Source organism: Oryx dammah, unplaced genomic scaffold, assembly GCF_014754425.2.
Source record: "Oryx dammah isolate SB20612 unplaced genomic scaffold, SCBI_Odam_1.1 HiC_scaffold_27, whole genome shotgun sequence".
Classification (NCBI taxonomy): Eukaryota; Metazoa; Chordata; class Mammalia; order Artiodactyla; family Bovidae; genus Oryx; species Oryx dammah.
The window spans coordinates 59339358-59359018 of NW_024070211.1; the positions used below are offsets into that span (position 1 = coordinate 59339358).

General features: G+C 40.8%; 1 protein-coding gene and 1 long non-coding RNA gene across 7 annotated transcripts in view; one reads left to right on the top strand and one right to left on the bottom strand.

Annotated features, from left to right (window-relative positions):
• The window catches only part of CNTNAP5 (contactin associated protein family member 5), a 1071087-nt gene that overhangs the window by 481133 nt on the left and 570293 nt on the right, over positions 1–19661 (bottom strand). For 5 of the 6 annotated variants that reach the window (XM_040228920.1, XM_040228919.1, XM_040228922.1 and 2 more), the window contains 2 exons: positions 4279–4428; positions 1396–1567 (listed from right to left, as the gene is read on the bottom strand). In XM_040228920.1, coding sequence (XP_040084854.1) covers positions 1396–1567; positions 4279–4428 — 322 coding nt within the window. The remainder of the gene's footprint in view (positions 1–1395; positions 1568–4278; positions 4429–19661) is intronic. The other variant, XM_040228923.1, reaches the window with a different exon arrangement.
• LOC120854700 overlaps positions 1–19661 on the top strand; it is a 381893-nt gene that overhangs the window by 127140 nt on the left and 235092 nt on the right. The window lies entirely within an intron of this gene.

Sequence of the window (19661 nt, forward strand, 5' to 3'; positions counted from 1 at the left end):
TAGAGGTTTTTAAATGAAAACTAAGCATCTTGGGTAGGTGAAAGGCTTGCAAACCATGATCCCCCTATTTTTATAACATTTTGCATGCCACGTCCTTTCAACTTATGAGTTACAGTCACCCCCGCCCCTCAGCCAAGCCTGCCCATCTTGTAAGACTCAGCTCAACACCACTTCCTGAAAGCTGTCCTGACTTCAACTGTCACTGTCAAGCTGCTGCTGCTGCTGCTAAGTCGCCTCAGTCGTGTCCGACTCTGTGTGACCCCATAGACGGCAGCCCACCAGGCTCCCCCGTCCCTGGGACTCTCCAGGCAAGAACACTGGAGTGGGTTGCCATTTCCTTCTCCAATGCATGAAAGTGAAAAGTCAAAGTGAAGTCACTCAGTCGTGCCTGACTCTTAGCGAGCCCATGGCCTGCAGCCCACCAGGCTCCTCTGTCCATGGGATTTTCCAGGCAAGAGTACTGGAGTGGGGTGCCATCACCTTCTCCGACACTGTCATAGATCTCACAAATAAAGGTATACTTCTTGGACATTGATAGCATTTTATGGTGATGTCTATTTAATTCCCTGAAACATACGCAGAGACTCTATAGCAGCAACACAGAGGCAAACACTTAACAAGTATTGCTAACTCATTCAGCAAAGGGTATCTTGACCTGGGTGAGTAGCACTGGCAGAAGGAAGGGGATAAAGTGCTAGAGAGGACACGTGGACCACATGTTTAACTTTGCTGAAAATTCAGAACCCCTCCTCTTTCATTTCCTGCAACGAGTCTCTGAATCTCTTATTTAAAATCTCATATTCAGAAGCATCAAATAAAAGAGGAGCTAGAGCCCAGGAGAAATGAAGAGGGAAAAAAGTGTTGCTAAATGTGTTAAGTTGTGGAATAGAAGTGCTGTTCTCTGTCCAGGGTCTGATCTCCACCAGTAAAAGAAGCAGTGAGTTAGGGGTGGTAACAGCAAGGATCAGGCTTCCAGTGAGTCACCGAACTACTGGACGCTGTCAAAACCTGTTACAGGAATCCCAGAGGGCTTGATTTCATCTGTCTGTGTGAACGGACACACAATGCTATTCCTAACTGCAATTCCTCCCTCCTTTTCACTTCCCTCTTAACTTCAAAGTAATCAAATGTTGTTTATGCATAAAATTTTAATCCTTTCACAAATTTGTATTTGATTTAATTTGCATATCCCATTTACTGCAAGTGAAACTCAACTTATTTAAAACATTTTTCCCTGGGCCTGAAATCCTTTCAGAAATATATTCCATTAGGCGACTCAATTATATCTAATGTGGCTGATGTCAGTGGATTTGAATTTTGGTGAAAGAAACTCATATTTAGAACAGTGAGAATGGGAACGGGGTGGGAGAAGAGAGGAGAAGAGACAATAATTACCTGTCTTTGATGCTACACAGATCAATGTGTAAATCACTAAAATTCCCCAGAGAACCTTGCTGAACTGAAATGAGGTCCTTGGGCTGGTTATCAATAAAGATGAGCCTCATGCAGCCTTGGAAAGCCTTAATGGGATTTAAACATTGGGAATCGGTGAGATTGTCAGGGCACCCTGTGGGACAGAGAAAAAAAAATTAAGAAGAATACTGAAATGATCAGTCATTACTTTAGTGACCTATTGACAGAAGACCTTAAGATCTAATTATTTCAATGTTTTTTCATTCACAGCAGTGCACACATTTTTTTTGTTGTAAATCATAGCATTCTCAGAGATGGGACAAAACTGGTACAAAATGGGGCATACTTAATCACTGTATAGAACAGAAAACAAAATATGTTACAGGGGATACTGATCTCATTGCATTTATCTCATTCGTATTTCTTTTTTCCCTATTTGTAAGCCATTTGCTACTGTTTTGTGTGGTATACTTCACTCAGCCCAAGAAAGCAACATATCATAACTACTTGGGAATTGCAGTTCTGTCTTAAAAACACACCTTTAAATGAACAATTAAATTCTGAATTACACATTCAAAGAAAATTATGCTCTGGGTAAGAACGGTAGCAGAGTAATTGTCTGGTTAATTGTCAGCATTGTCAGGCTTAGTTCCTGAGAAAAGTATATACAGGAATGTAACTGGAATTTTGAAGTGATGTGTAAAACAAACCCAAACGCTAGAGGAACTAAGAGTTTAAATGCACAGTTATAATGCTGTAATCACATATATGAAAGTTTAACGCCATACCTTTATAAAGGGTATTGTTTAAAAATATGCATCACACTAATAATTGAGCATAGTTGCAACCAGAGAATAACTACTTCGCATTGCCAGGTATAGAGTTACAGACATGCATGGGTGCCTGTGCTCTTTATAAACTCCATTCCAATGGTTTTAATAGGTTCAGAGCATGTGGGAATGCAAGCTTGAAAACATGGCAATAACCCATAAATAATTGGGAATTATTTCAGCCATCTCTAATAGACAGTTACTGCTGGGCTGAAGCCCAGCAGCTGGTTAACAGCTCACAGGCACACTATAAAATGAAGAGAGATGCTACAACTTCTAATTGAAGCTGTAGAGAGAATTTATGTAAGTTGACGATTATTACTCAAACTCATTTTTCACTTGCCTTAAGTTTACAGTCTACGTGTGGGGCGTTTGTTTAAACACTGTTCAGATCTCAGATAAATCTTCCCTCCTCAGCCTGGAGTCTCACAAGACCCGCGTCTAAAAACACTTCTACTGGGGGAAGGGCACTATTTTGCCTTTGAGGCATTTCGGATGCTTAAGTCACATAATTAATTCAACGTTATTTCCCCCAGAAATAAATATAAGATTGCTTTATTCTGTGTCAATGAAACTTTGCATATGATGTGAAATTATACATTCTGTGAGATTTATCTTTGGGGCCCCCAAGACCTTTCTTTTGCCGTCTTTAGAGTATGTCATTCTGCTGTCACTAGTGGGGCATGGAGCACTCAGATTTGGGGTTAAATCCTGCGTCTACTACTCACACATACACCAGTGTTACTATCTGTAAAATGGAGCTAAAATTATCTACCTCATAAAGTTATTGCCTGAATTAAATGATGTAAGACACATGAAACATTTACAGAGGATGAAAATGTTCCCTTTTTAAAGGAATTTGTTATCTGGGCACATATGGAGATTTGGAGTGAAGGACAGAGGCTCTGGGCCCTAAAATCAAACCACAAAGGAATCACTCTAGTCAACTTCCCTCCCAGGACACCCCGATGTGTACACTGGCTCTGTGCAAAGTCCCTTTTATATTTCAAAGATAACCCCATGTCAATGGTATGAGAGAAGAGATTTACAAATTCTATTTCAGAGACTGTACTTTTTACAGGATACTTCTCTTTAGACCAGTCCCAGCAGATGCCTGTATTTACAAAAGGTGAAACCAGTCTGCCCATTCTAATGTAGAAAGCACGATGTTGTAGGTTTAACCTTTACCTCACTGAACTCTCCCAGCAATTCTGCTTTGTTTCCCCACATTCTGGATAAGGAAGTTCAGGGACCATGAGTGTGTTAACCAAGGTCAGACAGCTACTGAGATTAATTACTCGTTAAAGACTGTTTCTATAATACCAACAATTGACAAAGTAGGGATGGATATTTTTAATGAAAAATACCCTGAAAATTAAATAAAAATACACATATGCTATAAAAATAAAGCCTAATTATATATTTCTCCTGCTTACCAGATTGCCCTTGCCTTTTCATATTTGCCAAATTTCCTAGCATTGGAGGGGGCTGCTCTTTGTGGAGCTATAAATTCATGGCCCTTCTAGGTCTTCCCTCTAGCTCCCCTCCATGAGCATGGCCTCCAGGGATGTGAGGAAGGGATGGGTTGGGGATTAAGAAAGCAAATCAGCTGAGAAGTGATGGAGAAAGCTGAGGATACTGGTTGTACATTCCCATCTGATTTTTTTCTCTTTCAGGTACTGCTGACTCTCAGTAGACTTTCTCCGAGTTTTCAGCTGAGTTTCTCCTCTGGAATATGATCACAGAGTTTGGCATGGCTACAAAAAATCTCCTTTGGATGTGTTACATAACAACAGCTCTTATAGCTAGATTTTTTTTCCCCCTCAGCACTGACCTAGATAATCTGTACAGCTGTGAAAAGTTTGTTTCTCATTATTTTGAGCTTGAGAATAGGGATGTGCTGTGTGTGTGTGTGTGTGTGTGTGTGTATTGGGAGAATGGTCAATTTGGCACAGAAAGAATCATTGTAGTGAAATAAGTGCCCACTGCATTCTCCCTACCTCCTTTTTTCAACCTCAAAAACTGGGGAATTTACCTCCAAAATAGTAGCGATTTCCAGAATAAATCTGCATCCTGCTGGTGTCCTGAGCCGGGGATGCTGCCTTGTCATCCAGCGTGAGAGTGATGCGGTTCCTTCTGGCACTGACGCTAACCGAATGCCACAAGCCATCATTCAAGTCCCTTCCTGCAAAAAACACGGGGAGGACAAGCGTAGTGATGATTAACTCGGGCAGGTTTGCAAAGAAAGAGTAAGGGAAGTTCTCTTGCCTGCTGCGGTCCATGTACATACTTAGAGTGGACACTCTTCATTTTGCAGCTTCCCAGGAGTCATCATTTTCTTTTTACCATTTAATTCTATCGTTTTCTTTTTAAAATGGGAGCTGAACCATAGAATATACCTTCACACTAGGTCTCAGAGCCTAGGAAGAAGATTATCAGATACCTTACAACTAGCCTCAGTATTTAGCCTGCATGCTTGCAATAAAATAGATAGTACAATTAACAAGTTTCTGCCCAAGAGCTTTCTTTTAATCAATACAATGGAAATAAGACCTTAAAAACCTATAAGTTGTTTTCCACTCAGGCCTTCAGTTGCCTAGATCTCAGCTGGTTCTACTGGTAACTTGGGAAAAGAGTAACCCCTGACTTGGACAATAAGTTGGGGAGATGGAATGCCAAAGACTCTAAGGGTGCCACACATTGTAACAGCTTTTGCGCTGTAAGGTTTCCATTAGGGAAAGGGCAACAATGCAGAGAAGGGCCTTCCATCTCAAGCGCCAAGGGACACTGAGAAGAAATGACAATTTGGGAGGAGCTTCGAGCAAATATTCACAATGTACTAAGCTATAAAATAAACTCATCTATGCCTAAAATAAAGGCTGTTGCTTAACCACTTCTAATATGTTTGGTTTGAAAAACAGGACAACACTTCTTCATATACTACAAAGCTATAGAAAACATTTATTGACTTATTGATATATAAATTCAGAGTCAGAAGATTAAAAAAAAAATTCAAAATGTTCCCAGTGATTTTTAATCTCTGAGTAGTGGAATTATAGGCAATTTTAGTTTTCTCACATTTTTCTAAACATGGAATATATATTTTTTAGTAAAATAAAACTGCTTTTAAAGGCAAAAGTAAATGAGGAAAGCTAGAGATTCCAATGATACACCAGGCAGAGGAGCCTCCTGTTAAAGGGGCATAACAGACTAACAGTTTAATTCCAATTGTTTTCCTTAACTAATTATATGACATTGGCCAAGTCACTTACCTTTCCAAGCTCTGGTTTTATCTCCTGTAAATATAATTCTTACTGTATATCACTGGTAAGGGATCCACTGAGATCAGGCAGGAAAGCTCCCAGGGTATGTAGGTTGTAAGCATAGTGGGTGTTTATTTATAGCATATTTCTCTCTTGTCCTTTTGCCCTGGATGCCTTTGATTCACACTACACCACACTGCCAACCTCCTTTGTTGAGGAAAGTGCCTTGGGAATTAAGTCACGATGGTTTCAACTATTTCCTACAAAATTGTTAGTGTTACTTGCTTGGTTGTGTCCGACTCTGTAACCCCATAGGCTGTGGCCTGCCAGGCTCCTCTGTCCATGGAATTCTTCAGCAAGAATACTGGAGTGGGTTGCCATTTCTGGAGGGGATCTTCCTGACCCAGGGATTGTACCCACATCTCCTGCATTGGCAGGCAGATTTTTTACCCTCTGATCCATCAGGGAAGCCCTCCTACAAAATGTTTATCATCTATTAAGGTTCAGTCTGTGCAAAATGTTCACTGAAAGAAACATAGTCCTAATATCTAGTCCGGTCACAAAAATTTGTTTGTAACCAGAGCAGAGAGCCACCCATTTCTTCACTCAACAGACATGTGTTGTGCCCTGCTACATGTCAAGTTACTTGCCTTTCCTTATTGACTCAGTTTCCCTCCCCTGCAAAATAGGGAGAATGATTGTACTTCTAGGGTCTTGGGAGAATTACATCCATTAATATAGTAGGACCTGTAGGACAGTCCATGTCACAAAGTAGACAATAATGTTTGCTAAAACAAAAGAACAGAACAGCAACCATAAAACGTATGCCTCTCACCAGCCCCTGTGTTTGGGAGAGTGGATAGTCACTTTATCTGGGATAATCCACAATTAGACGGAAGAGACTTAGGCAAAGAGGCCTAAAATACTGTCCTTGGAGAATTGCAGGCTAGTGGCTTAGAGAAGCAAGCAGACAACAGCCTTGCTTGCAATTCTGGGTAAATCAATAGTACAAGGATACAGAAGAAAGACCTAACTCAACATAAGGGTCTCAAAAACACTTCACAGAAAAAGTGGTGACAATTTTAAGAAGCTGTGAAAACTGAGTAAGAGTTTCTCATTTCTCAAGAGTTCCAGGGGCCAGAGAGCCTAAGGTCTGGAATGAAACATAGTATAGGACAACAGGAAGCTATATGGGAAGAGGGTCTGGTCACCCAGGGGCCCCATGTACCTGGCTAAGAAAGTGTTTCACTATTATCCTGGGACAAAGAATTCTGGAGGGCACTTTACCCAAGATTCTATCAGAATCTCTGGGCAAGGGGCCTTGGGCATCTGCATTTTTTAAAAGTCCCTTGAATGATTCTAATGTGCACCCAGGAATGAAATCACTGATCTAGAATCCGGTGGCTCAATGATAAAGAATCCATCTGCCAATGCAGGAGATGAGGGTTCAATCCCTGAGCTGAGAAGAGTCCCCTGGAGAAGGAAATGGCAACCCACTCCAGTGTTCTTGCCTAGGAAATCCCACGGACAGAGAAGCCTAGCAGGCTACAGTCCATGGGGTTATAAAATAGTCAGATACAACTTAGCGACTAAACAAGAACAACATCAGCATGGGGATGACCTGGCTGGAGGCACACATTTAAAGACTCTGGTGGCCGATAGAGGGAACAAGGAGGAGCAAGGACGGAAGCAGAACGGGGCGGAGGGGTGGGGGGAGGCCTGACATGTACACAGGCTCCTGAATGATGGGGGTCTCAGGCAAAGTAGCATCTGTGAAAATGGAGAGGAAGGGACAGATAGGAGCTATTTCTGGAGCTCAGTCTTTATAGTGCCTACTGGGACAGTCCCTGAGAAACCAGCTGGGGAGAAAGCACTGAAAATCAGACTAGAGGTCTGCAGGGCTTCTTAGAAAGGCTACTAAAAAGCCCCTGCCCCTGAGCCATCCAATGGCCATAGACGCTGCCCCCAGGAAAGCACCGCACCAGGCTGGAAGCCCAGCTGTGATACACAGGGGCAGCTGTGCTCCATCTGTTCCGAATAACCCAGATGTAAGGGCCAGCTCCCTCACAGCCAGTGATCACTGCAGCCCTGAACATTTGCCTCGGGTGGAGAGGAGAAGACAGAAGCTGCTTAGCTTGGAGGCCCTACTTCTCCCCAAAAGGCCAGTGGGGTCCAGCAACAGGGACTCTGCTAATGAGGCAGAGGGTCTGTCAGGTGTTTCCTGGTGCTGAACATTTGACTTCTGTCAGGGGCATTGGGCAGCATAGCCAGTGGTGGGTCTTTACTCCTTTTACTGCCATTTGCATACCAATTTAAATACCTCTGCATTACAGATGAGATTTCATTTCAGGTAAACCATAGACTAGGCTAGAAGGAAGTCAGAAACTAGCTCGAGAGATAGGGTGAAAATAGCCCCTAAAGTGAAAAAAAATTAAAGTCGCTCTGTCATGTCTGACTCTTTGAGACCCCACAGACTGTAGCCTGCCAGGCTCCTCTGTCCATGTAATATTCCAGGCAAGAATACTGGTAGTGGCAGCCCTTCCCTTCTCCAGGGATCTCCCTCACTGCAGGCAGATTCTGTACCATCTGAGCCACCAAAAAATATCCTCTAACTGCCCAGCTAAACATTAGGGACACAGTAGAAAGAAGATACAGACAGAGGTCAGGGGGAGTGTGCCATCTAATTACAGACACATCATCAGGTCACTGTACAGAAGACACTGGTCTGAGGAAGAGGTGTGCTCAGTATGGAGGCAGGACTGGAGCTGGGGCTGGGGCTGTAGCTTGCATGTTCTGGCTTGCCCCCCCCCCCTTCCCAGGTCACTATTTGTCTTTAAAAGCTTCAGGTTATAATAAGGGATTGCTTGGTTGGTGAGTTGTTTTCTTTTTCTTTTTCTTTTTTTTTTTTTTTTTCTTTCTGGTCTGCTTTCCCTTTTGATTTGATCTCTTTTGATCTTCTCCTACAATGTCCCTAGTCCCTGCAGGGGGAGCCTGTGTGAAATCTTAGCTCTTCGAAGAAAATTATGTGAACAGTAGTTCTTGCTGCTGACCGCACAAAGGGATCACCTAGGGAGCTTTTGAAAAGACAGGTCCCTGGGCCCCACACCATGTTAATTAAGGCAGACTTATGGGGTGGCCACAGGCCTTGGAAGTTTCAAAGATCCCCAGAGATTCAATTGTGCAGCCTTGGCTGAGAAGTAATCCATGAGAGGTTTCAAAAGAGGAAAGAAAGAAGCTAAGAAAAACAAGACCAGCTCTGAAGAGCTCATCTGGGCACAGATTCCAAGGCGAGTGAAGTGGCAGACCTCTCTCCAAGTATCTTCTTCTCCCTGGGCTCTCTGTCCCCATCCTTCTGTTAATGGATCCAAAATAACACCTCTGGAGCCTCTTCAGGTTTATTTTTTAAGAACAGTCTATTAAAGGTACAGGTTTAAGTGTTATTAATTATTCACAAATTAGGAAAAATCAATTCTATCAGGTTGCTTTCCTCCAAAAACCTCTCTGAGATAAACAGGTCTGAAAAAAATAGAAATTTTCAATGAAGGGGACAGGAAAGCATTACCCTTGAGGAGAAGAAACTCCTTGGGGAAATTCCTCTGGGCACAGAAGAAAAGGGTTTTTAGGGCCATTTTGGAGTGATTTAAAAGCTGAGGCTTAAAAGATGGGGCTTGGGTTCTGCAATGATTGTTGGATGATAACAAACATAAAACTTCTGAACTTTAAAGTGATATTAAATAATATTTGTCATCTTCCAGACTGGCAAAGAATAGAAAAATATATATATATATATATACTTTATTTTAGTGGATATAGAGGAACCAGGCAATTTCAAAGGTTGATACATTCTTTCTAGAAGGCAGTATACCAACAAGTATCAAAAACCCTAAAAATATAATACCTCATTTCCACAAATTTTCTTTCAAAGAATCAATCCTAAAATAATAACAAAACTGCAATCAGTGTTTATGGTGAAGAGTTCATGACATTGTTTATAATATCATTTATGATAGTGAAAATTCACATCTGCTAATATTTCCAACAGCAATAATTTAGGTAAATCAGATGTATTGTATTTGATAATACAGAGTGCAACCCTGAATGTTTGCTTTTCTATATGAATTTTAGTATAATGCATCTAATGTCATAAAATAAACTGTTATGTTACTACAGAGATTATATTAAATTTATAACTAAGGGAGAAATGATATCTTTATAATGCTGATATCCATTCAAGAATGGGATATATTTTTACTTTTGTCCAAGTATTATTCAGTGCCTTTCATGAGTGTTTTAACATTTTTCTTGTATGGTTTTGCACATCTCTTGTCAAATTAAATCCAAAGTATTTCACCTTCTTTGTCACTATTGTAAATGAAATTTTCACTACAATTAAAAATAATAATATAAAATATAATGTAGTCATTAAAATCATAATTCCAAAAGTGGTAGTGGTATCCTAGTAAGTGAAATATAGTATGTAGGGTATTGCTTCCATTTTGTTAAAAGTGACAACAAAGAGAAAACACTGGAACTAGCTTGAATGAGAGAATCATAGATTCTTTTTTCTTATATGAAGTCCTAGAACTTGTGAAGTTTCTAAAAAACATGCGCAACATTTGTAATTATTTTTAACAGTATCAAACTGTTTAGGCTGAGATAAAGGATAGGAAATGTTTTCATTCTTTTCCGCTTCTCCTTCCACACCCCCCCACCCTTCATTATTTAAAGTAACTGCTTCCTAGTTCCAGAATCCAGCCTAAGGCAATGGTATAAAAGGTCTCTCACAGAGAGGGTTAAAGAGGTTTAGAATGTTTTCTTCATTAAAAAAAATGAAAATAGACACTTTCCATCCTTGCAACCGAACTTGCAGATGAAATGTGAAACACGGCCCAATTATAAAAACAGCTAATAATACATAGTACCAGTACTAAATATCTACAATGAGCCAGGCACTTTGAGTATGTAATTCTTGCTGCTGCTGCTGCTAAGGTGCTTCAACCCCATAGAAGGCAGTCCACCAGGCTCTCCCATCCCTGGGATTCTCTAGGCAAGAATCCTGGAGTGGGTTGCCATTTCCTTCTCCAATGCATGAAAGTGAAAAGTCAAAGTGAAGTCGCTCAGTCGTGTCCGACTCTTAACGACCCCATGGACTGAAGCCTACCAGGCTCCTCCGTCCATGGGATTTTCCTGGCAAGAGTACTGGAGTGGGGTGCCATTCATTGCCTTCTCCTAGTCCATTCTAAAGGAGATCAGCCCTGGGATTTCTTTGGAAGGAATGATGCTAAAGCTGTAACTCCAGTACTTTGGCCACCTCATGCGAAGAGTTGACTCATTGGAAAAGACTCTGATGCTGGGAGGGATTGAGGGCAGGAGAAGGGGACGACAGAGGATGAGACAGCTGGATGGCATCACCGACTCGATGGACATGAGTCTGAGTGTACTCCGGGAGATGGTGATGGACAAGGAGGCCTGGCGTGCTGCGGTTCATGGGGTCGCAAAGAGTTGGACACGACTGAGCTACTGAACTGAACTGACTGAACTGAATTTGCACAGTATTCCCAGAGGCCAAGTTTTAGGGCCCTCATGTTACACAAGCTAAAACAAAATTGGAGAGGCTGTCCAGGGTCATATGGCTACTGTGGGGGTAGACTCAGAATTCAAACATAGGGGTTGGGCACACAGGCTGAGCTGTCATGCACCCAGGCTGAGTGCTTTCTGCTCTCTGCACTCCAAAGCGAACCCTGCATTGCTCCAGGGATCATTCTGATGGCCAGTTACCTCTACCTCTATTTTCTGCTGTGGAATTTAACTTTGCTTTTATTTAGTTGTATTTCTGAAACAGCTTTATTGAGATAAAACTCACAGACTATACAATCTATCTGTGTAAAAAGTACAGTTCAGTGTTTTTTAGTATAGTCACAGAGTTAGGCTGCCATTACAATCAATTTTAAAATGTTTGGAGCCTCCAAAGAAATGCTGTAACCTTAGATATCAGTCTCCAATCACCCGAATCTCCCACCTCCAGCTGTGTCAACCAATAATCTGCTTTCTGTCTCTATGGACTTGCTTGAGGAGATTTCCTATAAATGAAATAATATGTTATGTTCCCTTTTGTACTGGCTTCTTTTGCTTCACATAATGTTTTCAGGGTTCATTGTAGGGAGCAGCTTGTATCCGTCTATCTGTATCAGTCTATCTGTCTACCTATATGGCTGAATGTTGTTCCATTGTGTGGACAGACCACATTTTGTTCATCCTTTTGCCAGGTGATGGACATTTGGGTCACTTGCACTTTGCTGATATTATGAATAATGCTGCTATGAACATTCCTGCACAGATTTCTCTGTGGCCTTAGGTCTTTAATTCTCTTAGGTGTGCACCTTGGAGCAGGCTTGCTGAATCATATACGGTATCTCCATATGTAACCTTTTGAGGAACTGTTTCAATGTTTCCTAAGTAACTGCACCACTTCTGTTCTCACAAGGCAACCTTCCCTTTGACAAGACTGAGTTCAAACTTTAGTTCTGTCCTTTCATGGAACTTCAAGTTTCTATTGAATTAAGGCACAATTCAAAGTTTGTTTCTCAAAATGTCCACTTAGATCTGACCTTGGACCCTTTCTACTTTGATTTTATTTTTCTAGATAAATATAATTACCAAGCATCTTGTGTGTTTTTTCATACCTTTTTATAATGAGACCTTCACAACAATTTATAGTTCACACTTATTAACACTGAGACTCAAGGTGGCTAAGAAGTATTCTGATAGCCTGAATCTTTTTTTTTTTTTTTTTTTTAGCAGTAAGATTTTGCCTTGGGAGGGAGTAGAATTTCTCAAATTTGGGACTGGATAATTCTTTGTTGGGGGTGTGGTGTCCTCTACTATGCTTTTCTATAGGATGTTTAGCAGCATCCTTGACTCCCGGGATGCCCCCATCCCCAGCACCAAAAATATCCTCAGACATGGAGTTATATAAGCTGTTGTATATTTTAGAAATTAACCCCTTCTCAGTCACAAATATTTTCTCCCATTCTGTAGGTTGTCTTTTCATTTTGTTTATGGTTTCCTCTGCTGTACAAAAGCTTTAAAGTTTAATTAGGTCCTATTTGTTTATTTTTGCATTTATTTTCATCATTCTAGGAGATGGATCCAAAAAACCTTACTGTGATTTATGTCAAAAAATGTTCTCCCTATGTTTTCCTCTAGGAGATATGGATTAACACATACACACTATGATATATAAAAAGACAACCAACAAGCACCTGCTATATAGCAGACACAGGGAACTATATTCAATATCCTGCAATAACCTATAATGGAGAACAATCTGAAAAAGAATATATATATATGTGTGTGTGTGTGTGTACGTATACTACGTGTAACTTTGCTGTATACCTAAAATTAACAACACATTGTAAATTACCTATACTGTAATTAAAAATGAATAAAGGGAAAAAAAGAATACCACCACCAACCTCAGAGTTTTAAAAAAATAAATTGATAAATGTATATGAATATTCTTGTGTGTTAGTAGCTCAGTTGTGTCTAACTCTTTTCAACCCCATAGACTATAGCCCACCTGCAGGATCCTCTGTCCATGGAACTCTCCAGGCAAGAATATTGGAGTGGGTAGGTAGCCATTCCCTTCTCCAGGGGATCTTCCTGACCCAGGGATCAAACCCCCAGGTCTCCTGTATTGCAGGCAGATTCTTTACTGTCTGAGCCACCAGAGAATATACTTAGCACAATATTTGGCCATGCTGAAAGACTATAAATTTAGGTTTGTGCTTTAAAAAAAAAAAATCATCACCAGACACTGCCAGAAGTCCCCTGCATGAAAATGTGGGAATGGGAAGTCAGGGTGGATGGGACTGGAAATTTTTCCTTGGTTGAGAATCACTGGTTTCAAGGAATAACTTGAGGTTGCAGAGTCACAGAAAGCAAGCACTTGATTTCTATCATCTCACTCCCTCTTCTCCCATTCTCAGTCCAGTTCCTAACAGATCTTTGCATTTCAGCCTTCATCTGATTTCAGGGTCTCTCTTTATGAGTTGAAGACAGAACCTCTGAAGTCAGGTGTCTGTCCCAGCATCTCTAACCATCAGCCATACAGTCACAGTGGGATACACAGAGCTACAGTCCAGGCCAGAGCACAGTCCTGAAGACTCTATTTCCAATCCTGGAAATAACCTATTACAGATCTCCCCACTGCATTTATTCACCTGTGACCCCTTGCTCAAGGCCCTGCCACTTATAATTTCTAACAATATAGACAGATTTCTTAATCTCTCTCAACTCCTTCTTCATCTATAAAACAGAGACACAACTGCCTGGCTTGACTTAGAAGTTTCTAGGCTTTATCTTCCCCAGAAAACTCAATTCAGCTGTTTTCATGTATCCTTTCATACCAACCTTTACTTAACAATTCAAAGGTAATTTCAGTTTTTGAGAGAACAAAGTGGGAAATATCTAAATAATTGAATAAGACAGTCTTAAAATGTCGATCACATCATAAAAGAGCATATTCTAATTATTATCACCATTATGCCACAATTTAGGTCCTCTGTCCTCTTTTTTCTTGACTATCATTTATCCATCAATTATCAAATTCTATTAACCCTTTCCTTCATATGGTGAATTAAATTCACATATTTCTTCAAATTTCCTCTACAACTTTGATTCCATCCCCTATTAGGGAGCCGGGAATCTTTCTGATGGGTTCCCTCTTTCTCCCAGCCCCTGATCTCTTTCTGGTACAAGGCAACTTGCTAGATTGAACTATTGGAAGAGCAAGGTTATTATTAAAACTTAAGCAAAAATCTCTCCAGTGTGTCAACAGAGCCCAGAGAATGAAAGTCAAGTACTTATCTTGATGCTTAATGTCTCTGTAATCAGGCCCCCATCTGTCTTTGCCATCTTATTTCTCAGTATGCTTACACAAATTTCTTACTCTAGCTGGACTAGTGTATTCATTATGCTCCTAATGAATGCACTAAGCTAACTGGTGCTTTTCCTCCACCCTCCACCTCACCTGTATGCTATTCTCCCAGCTCTCTGACTATTCAAATTGCCTCACTATCCTCCAGTGCCCAGTTTTTGTCCTAGTACTTATTTTCTTTAACTCTAGGAGCAGGAAGCTTTTTTTTTTTTAACTTCCTATTGCAGTCACCTAGCACAGAGGCAGACACGACTGAAGCAACTTAGCAGCAGCAGCAGTAGCAGCAGCATAGTACAGGATGCATAAAAAGAACTGAATGGTTGAAACAGTAAGTTAATACACCAGGAAATGAAAAAAGCAAGTTTTCCTAGGCCAGATCTGTACATAGAGATTTCTCCTTTATGGATTCTAAAAATATCCACTGTCTGATCTATTCATTTAGTTCATATCATTTACTGCCTTGTACCATTAATTAACAATCTATCTCTGTAAGTGTTATCTCCTTGATGGTATTCAAAGTTCCTGTGGGTCAGATTCTGCATGGCGATTTAGTATTCCCCTTGGTATCAACAGAGCAACATCCTGCCCTCTCCAAACGTTACTTGATTGATTGAGTGTCAGACTAGCTGAATCTCTACTGCCAAGTGTCAGCAGCTGGGCCCTCCTGGCACCTGGACAATAAATCATAGTTTAAACCTTTGTAGTTGTGAAAGGCTGGCTCATATGTTAAGATAACCTGGATCCTCAGAACCTTTGGTCAGCATCTGGAAGGAGAACAGCTGGGTTTGGCATACACTGGAGTCAGATAAAAACTGTGATGTGTTCATAGTTGATGGTGAAGATACAGTGTCTCTAGAATAGACTTGAATGCTTGGTTCCAAAGTCTACACGATAAAAATGAAGGTCAGCTCAATAGCCAGATACAGCTCCTCCCTATCAGGAGGAGGAGCTCCTCCCTGTCACCTTTAGGAGACAGTCAAACTTTGGTGTCCCTGACCAAAATCATGCTTCATATTTTGCCTGTGCTTCTTTGTATCCGTGACTAAGCCACCTGTGGAGTCTTAGACATCCAGATCTTCTCCTATTTCTCTCCTCTCATTGGCACATCCTTCCCTTCCTTATTTGTTTAATGAAATTCTATTCATTCTTCAAAATCAAGCTGTTTTCCTTGCCTCTAGGAAGCCTTCACTTTCTCAGCCTTCCTGGTCCCTCTTCTCTTATGCTCCTACTGTGTCCTAGAAGCATGTGTCCTTTTGCATTATCAGTGCTCTATAGTGTCCCTTTCAACAGCACCTATGAGCTTTTGGAGGCCAATCCCTCCATCCTCTGGATAAGGAAATGGCAACCCTCTCCAGTACTCTTGCCTGGAAAAACCCATGGATGGAGGAGCCTAGTAGGTTGCAATCCATGGGGTCGTGAAGAGTCAGATATGACTGAGCAACTTCACTTTCACTTTTCGCTTTCAAGTGTTGAAGAGGGAAATGTCAACCCACTCCAGTGTTCTTGCCTGGAGAATCCCATGGATGGGGGAGCCTGGTGGGCTGCCATCTATGGGGTCACACAGAGTCAGACACGACTGAAGCAACTTAGCAGCAGCAGTAGCCCTCCATCCTCAGAATTGAGTACAGTACCAGCAGAGCACAGATGCTACAAAAGCTTCCTGAATTAAACTGTGTAATAGGGAAGAACAAATCTGACTGCATACTAGATCTGCTTCTTTTACTTTAACCATTGAATTCTATTGCTTTTACTTCGAGTTAAGAATATTGCCTATAGCCCGAAATATACAGGATGGTCCAGTCTCAAGGTTCTGACATTTAAGCCATGGTACCTTTCCATTCACAGAGATAAAAAGTTGTAGCACAGAGAATAACAACTGTGCTGGTGGATGTTTATAGGAACATCATGACCTGGCCTATGTGTCTAGCTGCAAAAGCAATGGATTCCAACACCAAGAAGTTAGTAACAACCTACCACACCCCTCCTTCACTTGGCCTTAAAAAAAATGGTTTGCTGAAATCTTTCCAGGAGTTTGAAGCTTTGTGGGACACGAGCCACCTGTTCTCCTTGTTTTGGCCTACAGTAAAACTTCCTCTGCTCCAAACTCCAACATTTTGGTATTGTTTGGCCTCATTGTGCATCAGACACAGGAACATGCATTCAGTAACAGGTGGAGGCAAAGTATGAGAGAATTATTAAAGTGTAAAACACGAAAGACTAAAGAAAATGACAATAGTTTTGACTATGAGATTATTTCCCTATTAGACAAATCTAGTTCCCTGTTTCCCCTTTGAGCAAGCTGAAGAATGTAGAGTAAGCTAAGAAATAAAATATTCCTGCCATTATTACTGAGACCTGAAAAAGCTATGGAGGCCCATAAGATCACTCCTTTAGTAAATATTCCCAACCTCTGCTTGATATCTTGAAGCTAAGGCAATGGCATTTCTCAGTTCACATAAAGTGGAGTGCCTCATCATATGCTTGTCTTCTGAAACTTGAACTATGGGCTCCGTCAGACAGCTTGTTGAGACAGCCATGGCCCTGTGGCTATCTACTAATATTTGTTTGCCCTCACCAGTGGGATTTTCTCAACATTATCTTAGCTAAAACACAGGCATTAATGACAGCTTAATTGAAGCAGAGGATGAGGTTTACAAAGTCATCATGTTTACTTGATGTACAGATGGTGGTGATATATAAACAGATTCTATGAAAAAGGGCAATATTGGGGAATGCTCTGCAAACTCCAGGGCTGCAGATTACAACCATCTGGTCATAAGTATCAATAGGGTGAGCACTTCCATCCTTTATGACACAGCTCTCCCTGCCATCTCCCACCTCTGGGAGCCCCACTGGCCTCTATCTAATTAGTATCTCCCCTGAGTATAGCTCATTCCTGGGCTTGACACATGGTGCCTCATAGAACTGTTGCAACATGGATGTTGGCTAAAAACCATTGTGAACTCTTTTTCTACTGTTAAAATGAGATCCTTCAGAAATGTTTTGGAGGTCATTTCTAGTAGTTCATTTATTCGGATGCTTGTTTATAAGACAAATAGTTACTGAAGGCCTATTATAAATAAGGTGTTAGACTAGGCCTTGGACAAATAGTGGTGAGCAAGGCAGGCAGTGCTGTTGTTCCCATGAATCCTTACATTCCATGGTGACAAGAACATTGAGAAACCAATTATAGAGATATATGATTAATACAGGGTTCCCAGGTGGCTCAGTGGTAAAGAATCCTCCTGCCAATGCAAGAGACACAGGGGATACAGGTTTGATCCCTGAGTCAGGAAGATCCTTTGGAGTAGGAAATGGCAACCCACTCCAGTATTCTTTCCTAAAGAATTCTATAGACAGAGGTGCCTGGCGAGCTACAGTCCATAGCGTTGCAAAGATTTGGATACAACTGCACACATACATGCATGTACACATGATTAATATATATTATTTTTTATAAATTATCTTATTGAAGTATAGTTCATTTAAAATATTGTGTTAACTTCAGCTATACACCAAAGTGATTCAGTTATACACCTATACACATTCTTTTCATATTCTTTTTCCATTATGGTTTTTCACAGGATACTGAATAGAAACTGTCCTACATAGTAGGACACTGTTGTTGATCCATTCTACATACAGGTAAGTCCCGTATATATGAATGAGTTCTGTTCTGAGAGCACATTCATAAGTCCAATTTGTTTATAAGTCAAAATAACAATAGGTACCCACATAACACAATTGGCTATATAGTACTGTACTGTAAAAGATTTATAATACTTTAAAATACAAATAGCATATAAAACAAACAGAAAATAAAGAAAATAATTTTAATCTTACGGTACAGTACCTTGAAAAGTACAGTAGTACAGTATGATAATTGGCATACTGTTCTCATCTTTGAAAGTTGACAATTTGAAGGTTCATATTGAGAATTCACTGTACAATAGTTTGCATCTGTTAATCCCAAATTCCCAATCCACCCCTCCCCCACCCCTCCTCCCTCTTGGCAATCACAATCTGGTCTCTGTGTCTGATAATACACCTTCTATTGGGCTGAATTGTGCCCCCGCCACATCCATATGTTGAAGTCTTAGCCCTCTCCCCATACCTGTGAATGTGTCTGTATTTAGAGATAAGACTCTGAAAGAAGTAATAAAGGTAAAATGAAGTCTTATGAGTAGGCCCATAGCCAATATGACTTGTTCCCTCACAAGAGGAGGGCGTTAGGACACAGATGGGCACAGAGAGAGAAGATTATGTGAGGACACAGGGAGAAAACAGCCTCTGCAAACCAAGAAGAAACCAGCCCTGACCATGCCTTAAACTTCTAGCCTCAAGAACTGGAAGAAAGGAAATTTCTGATAGGTCTCCTACAGATTGAATCTGACTTTGTGATTCTATGGACTGGGGCCCATCGGGCTGCTCTATCCATGGGATTTTCCTGGCGAGAATACTCGAGTGTGTTACCATTTCCTCCTTCAGGGGATCTTCCCAACCTGGGGATTGAACCTGCATCCCCTACATCTCCTGCCTTGTAGGCAGATTGTTTACTACTGAGCAACTGAGGAAGCCCGATAGGTCTTCTAATCCATGGTATTTTGTTATGACAGTCCTAGCAAACTAATACATACTTGGGCCAAAGCTACAAAAGAAAAGAACCAGAAGACTAGATAATGAGGCAGTTGGTTGGCTTTAGAAAGATTTCTTTAAATATCAATTGATATAAACTCCAAAGGAATAAGTGAGATGATGTAGACCAAGCTCTAGGAGGATTTATTTAATTTAAATAAAGGCAATGTTAAATAACCATCCAATAATATCCATGATGGTTATGGATCGAAGGCTATGCCATTAAAATTTCATCCTATGTTCCGCTATAGAAAGAACAAGTCAGCCCCAACATTCTTCTAAATATAGAAAATTAATGACAGATTAGAAGGAATTGCTTCATAATTAGTAATTCTGGAATGCCTGGTGTCTAACTACTGGAAAATATAAGGTGGTTGAGGATGCTGAACACTATTACTTGTATGTAAGGATTCAATGAAATGACCTGAAATTGTCTCTCCAGGAAGCCATCTGCCTCCACTGAAAGCATTTTTGTAGCATCTGTTTGATTTCCGGATCTCTGCTCATCATGTGTCTTTTGGCCTAGGGATTCTGTCCTGTTCCTGGTCATTGGTTTTCTCCTTCTGTCTTTCCTGCTTATAA